This window comes from Myotis brandtii, unplaced genomic scaffold, assembly GCF_000412655.1.
Source record: "Myotis brandtii unplaced genomic scaffold, ASM41265v1 scaffold2271, whole genome shotgun sequence".
NCBI lineage: Eukaryota > Metazoa > Chordata > Mammalia > Chiroptera > Vespertilionidae > Myotis > Myotis brandtii.
In genome coordinates, this window is record NW_005358524.1 from 256814 (window position 1) to 261749 (window position 4936).

Consider the following 4936-nt stretch of genomic DNA (forward strand, 5'->3'; position numbering starts at 1 on the left):
CCTGGCCGCCGGCATTGGGCGGCGTCGCCATCATCTCTCACCAGCGTGATGGGTCATTCCTGTCCCCGCAGGGCATTTCCTGGAGCAGGTTAAGTTCGAGTGTCATTTCTCCAACGGGACGGAGCGGGTGCGGTTCCTGGAGAGATATTTCTACAACGGGCAGGAGTACCTGCGCTTTGACAGCGACGTGGGGGAGTATCGCGCGGTGACCGAGCTGGGGCGGCTGGACGCCGAGTACTTGAACAGCCAGGAGGACCTCATGGAGGATGAGCGGGCCGAGGTGGACACACTCTGCATATACAACTACGTGGGGGCTGAGGGATTCCTATTGCCTCGCCAAAGTGGGTGGAGTGGGGGGCAGGGTTGCGCACACAGGGCTGTGAGGAGCACCCATGAGGGGCCTGAGGGCGGCTGTGGGGACCCTGTGGTCCTGTCCTGTGTAGGGTGTTTCTGGGGGTGCCCAGTTCTGTCCAGTCGGGGGAGGGTTTGGGGAGCAGGGGGGAGGGAAGTGTGAGGAAGGAGTCGGTCTGTCTTGGCCAAACCTCCCTGACCCTGAGCCCTGGAATAGGGGTGCTGGGTGCACAAGCCTTTCCCTGGGCGGAAGGTCAGGCTGGGTGTGAGGGGCGGGGCCTCCGCGGCACCTCTGGCCTCTCTGAGCTCCTTTAGGTCTCAGTGTCTTGTTTCCCCCTCAGTGGCCCTGTGTTTACAGAGGGGGTGATGATGAGCCAGGGTCTAATTGTAATTTTGTTATTTAACACACTGATGTCACATCTACACAGGCTGACAGCATTTAAGTAATTTCATGTTAACTTTTTAGAGTTGAGACAATTTACCTCACATTCTATTTTGTTAAATATTTTTTCAATATTGCCAAATACTCACTTGAAATTTTGTTTTTTATTTTTAATTTATCCTTCTCTGATTTCTAAGGTTCTTGAACATTTTTCACGTACGTGTCGGCTAATGGCTGTTCCTGCTCCAAGAATGGCCTATTGTCCGTCATCCCTGGGGTCCGGGCCTTTTCTCAGTGAATTTCCAGGCTCTCTAGGCAGCAAGAGGGACACTTTGCTAACATTTGATTCAGCATTTTCACTTGCTCCTGCCTTGTGTTTTCATTCTGTTTTATTTCTTTCCATGTTAAGAATTTAAACATCTTTAAGGTAATGAAATGCACTCCTCCAATGCTAGGAATGATTTACCATCAATCTAAAATCTACCCTTTTGGGATACAGTAAAAATGTTTCCCCCAGGTTTCTTCTCCTCCTCCTCCTGCTCCCCCTTCTCCTCTTCCTGTTCCTCCTCCTCCTCCAAATCTGTATTCATTGAGCCTGGTCTCAGCAGGAAGCACACGTATTAATGAGTCCCAGCCCCTGCCCTGAGCTCAAATGTCAGCTTGAAAAGAGAGACAATTATAAAATGACAGGAATCCCAATAACAGGTCGGCTTCTTTTGAGAAGGAGCGGGTTGCTCAGTGAGTGTCACTGTCAGTGTTATAATGATGCTGCCCTGCTCCTCCCTCTCCCTCAGGACTCAGCCCCCGGAGCTAGGGAATCCCCCGTCCTTCCTGCTTCCAGGGGGACCATCTCTGTGCTCTCAGGTGTGATCACATTCCCAGGACTTCACACCCTGAGTCCCCATCTCCCCAGGCTGTTCCCCAGGTCTCCCCACGGCTTTCCTTATGTTCTCTCTCCATATGTGATAAACAGCTGACATATAGTGATGGCTACGTTCCAGCCGCTGTTGTACATGTTTCAGGCCCATTGGTCTTCATATGTCCTTAAGCGGTGAGTTAGTATTATCACCCCCTTTGCAGGTGAGGAGCTGAGCAGAGAGGATCCCCCAGTATCACCCAGTAAGAGGCACAGCCTGGATGTGACCAGGCAGCCCTGCCCCAGAAATCACACTGGAACTCACACACTCTGTGCCTTGCAAAGATTTGTAAACACTTCAATTCAATGATGAGTAACTGTTTCAAATTATGGGGGGGAAAAAACCCACACAAATTTCCTCAGAGTCTCTCAAATCCAGCGGCCCCTGATGTAGACAGAGATTCAAGGCCCATGGCACTACCTCCTGCAGGGCCACAGGGCGGTAGGAGGGGGTGCCTGGAGCCTGGAGCCTGGGACAGGAGACTAGGCCGAAAGGGAGCCACCAAGGGGCCTGCCTGTCTTGCTCACATCTCCCTCCGCCTTCTCTGTCCTAGCTGAGCCCTCAGTGACCGTGTATACTGCAAAAACCCAGCGCCTGCAGCACCACAACCTCCTGGTCTGCTCCGTCAACGGCTTCTATCCGGGCCACATTGAGGTCCGCTGGCTGCGCAATGGCCAGGAAGAGGAGGCCGGGGTGGTGTCCACGGGCCTGATCCGGAATGGGGACTGGACCTTCCAGATCCTGGTGATGCTGGAAACAGTTCCCCGGAGCGGGGAGGTCTACACCTGCCAAGTGCGGCACCCCAGCAGGACCAGCCCTGTCACCTTGGAATGGAGTGAGATGCCCTCTGACCTCCCCCGCCTCACTCCCCCCACAGGGGCCTTTGCTTGTCCCTGAGGATCAGGGTGCCCTCTCCCCACACCCCATTTTCCTTTGCTCATGTCTCTCTTTCAGCACAGGCCACAGGGGAGCCCTGTGATCGCTTCTGTGGACACCCATAGACCTGGAGGGCGCCCTGCCTGCCCTGCTTTGAATTCATCACACTCTCCCCGTCATGGTGCCCCTTGGCCCTGGGCACCATCCCCTGTCAGCTGTGCAGGTGCTTCTGCCTGCGCTGAGCTGCCCAATGTGATCTGGGAAGAGGCGCATCCTCCACAGCGTGGGGACCTTCCTGCCACGGGAGAGCCCCGTCTGTTCTGCCCTCTGCGGCTCTGTCACCGGGGCAAGTCCTGGAGGTCACTGAGCCCCAGGCTCCGCAGCCCTCAGAGGCCGAAGCAGTGGCCTTGGGTTGGGAGTGAGGGGACCTGAGGCCAGTGCCTGGGCCTTGTACCTACTCAGTGTGACCTCAGTCTCCTTTGTGGAAATGGCTATTGTTCTGCTTCTTCTTGGGCAGCCCCCCTCCCTGCCCCTCTCCCCCTCCCCCAAGCTCTCAATCCCAGGGTCTCCATTAGAGAAGTTGCTTTGGGCCAAACCCACTGAAACCAGCTTCTTCTCTCAGGGGCCCAGTCTGGATCCGCACAGAGCAAGGTGCTGAGTGGAGCCGGGGGCTTCGTGCTGGGGCTGCTCTTCCTCGGGGCGGGGCTGCTCATCTACTTCAGGGCTCAAAAAGGTAAGGAGCTGCTGGCAGCAGAGGTCGCGAGACAGTGGGGAGAACTGGGGCTTTGCTGGGTGAGCTCTGGGTAACGCAGTAGAAACCTCTCTTTCCCTGTCGGTCTCATGTTCCCTGGAAATGCAGAAATAACCAGCTCCCGGTTACTTAGGGTGGAGACATGAGGAGTCATGGCTGTGGGGGTAGAGAGGGGTTAAGCCACATGGGGATTTGGGTGCAGATCCTGAGGTACATGGAGGAGCAGGCCCTGCTGTCATTAACATGAAACTGGATGTCACAGCTTTTAGGCCACTGCTCTCAGCTTTTGCTCTCATCCCTGCTCTGGTGTCAGCAGGTGGGGGTGCTGCTAGAGAAGCTCAGGTGGCCTGGGCGGGGGACCCTGTGTTGGGGTCACACTTACCTTCATACCTTTTAAGTGGCATCTTCCTTCTCTTCCCAGGACACTCTGGACTTCAGCCCACAGGTAACGCTCTTTAATCCTCTCTCAGAGACACATTCGGTTTCCCTAGAACAGAAGGTGCAGGGGACGAGCCAGGGGACAGGTAGCGGGGAGCCTGGGTGTGGCTTTGGCAACCGCTTACACTACAGGATCTCCTCCCGCCTGGTGAGAGGCAGCTCTGAAGCAGCTTTGGCTCCTGGGGCCTCAGGATGTTTCTTCTCACTTGGGAGCCACAGCAGGAGGCCTGGGAGGGCAGCGCCCCTGCTGGCTGGGCCTGGGAACAGCACTGTCCTCTGTCTGCAGGACTCCTGAGCTGAGGTGGCCATGGGGACAAGGGCAGGAGAGAACCTTTTGTCAGGACCCTTTGCAGCCTGAAGAGGTTTCCTGCTGGGCTCTCACTCCAAAAGGAGAGCCGCCTTGGACTCTGGCTGGGTCCTGGCTCCTGACCCCCAGCAGCTCCTCCCTGCTGGGTTCCTGCCTGCCCTGGACCTGGAGGCCCCAGTGTTGACTTCAGAACCTTACCATCCCTCCCTGTCCCTGTGTGTTCAACCCTGGCTGTCTGCTGAGCACCTTAGCTCACCTCTGCCCACATTTCTTTGTAAAAATGTTCCTCAGTTAAATATGGAGTGAAACCATCTGCCTCACAGGCTTCAAGGGCAGGAAGTAGGAAGAAAAGGCTTCCTAGTTCCTGTCCTGCTTTTTCATTAGTTTTTACTTCTTTAATCGGCCTGGTTTCTGAGCCAGGAGAGAGCCTGCCATGGACCTGAACACGGTGGTCTCCTCTGTCGGTGTTTCTCAAAGACAAGTACACAGGTTCCTTTCCCCTGAGATACAGAGGGAACAGCAAGTATAAGAAACGCAGGCAAGCTCAGCTGGTGTGGTCAGTGGTCAAGTGTCAACCTATGAACCAGGAGGTCACCATTCAATTCCGGTCACCATCAGGGCGCATGCCTGTGTTTCTAGCTCAATCGCCAGTGGAGGGTATGCAGATGGCAGCTGATCAATGATTCTCTCTCATCATTGATGTTTCTATCTCTCTCTCCCACTCCCTTCCTCTCTGAAATCAATAAAAAATATTTCTTTTTTAAAACAAAAAGAAAAGCAGGCCACTTGTAAGGATGTGATGTCTTCACTGTTTCTATAATCATGTTCGTTTCATTCTTTTTCTCTAATTTTTTAAAAGAAAATGCCTAAACCCAGTACCTCTTGAAGTCCCTTTTTACGGTATTAGTCTATTG

General features: G+C 54.4%; 1 protein-coding gene across 1 annotated transcript in view; it reads left to right on the top strand.

Annotated features, from left to right (window-relative positions):
* The window catches only part of LOC102241645 (DLA class II histocompatibility antigen, DR-1 beta chain), a 155201-nt gene extending 150883 nt beyond the window's left edge, over positions 1 to 4318 (top strand). The window contains exons 6-7 of the mRNA XM_014539735.1: positions 3699 to 3722; positions 4002 to 4318. Of these exons, the coding sequence (XP_014395221.1) occupies positions 3699 to 3722; positions 4002 to 4015 (38 nt within the window). The 3' untranslated portion in view covers positions 4016 to 4318. The remainder of the gene's footprint in view (positions 1 to 3698; positions 3723 to 4001) is intronic.
* Positions 4319 to 4936: the final 618 nt, after the last annotated feature.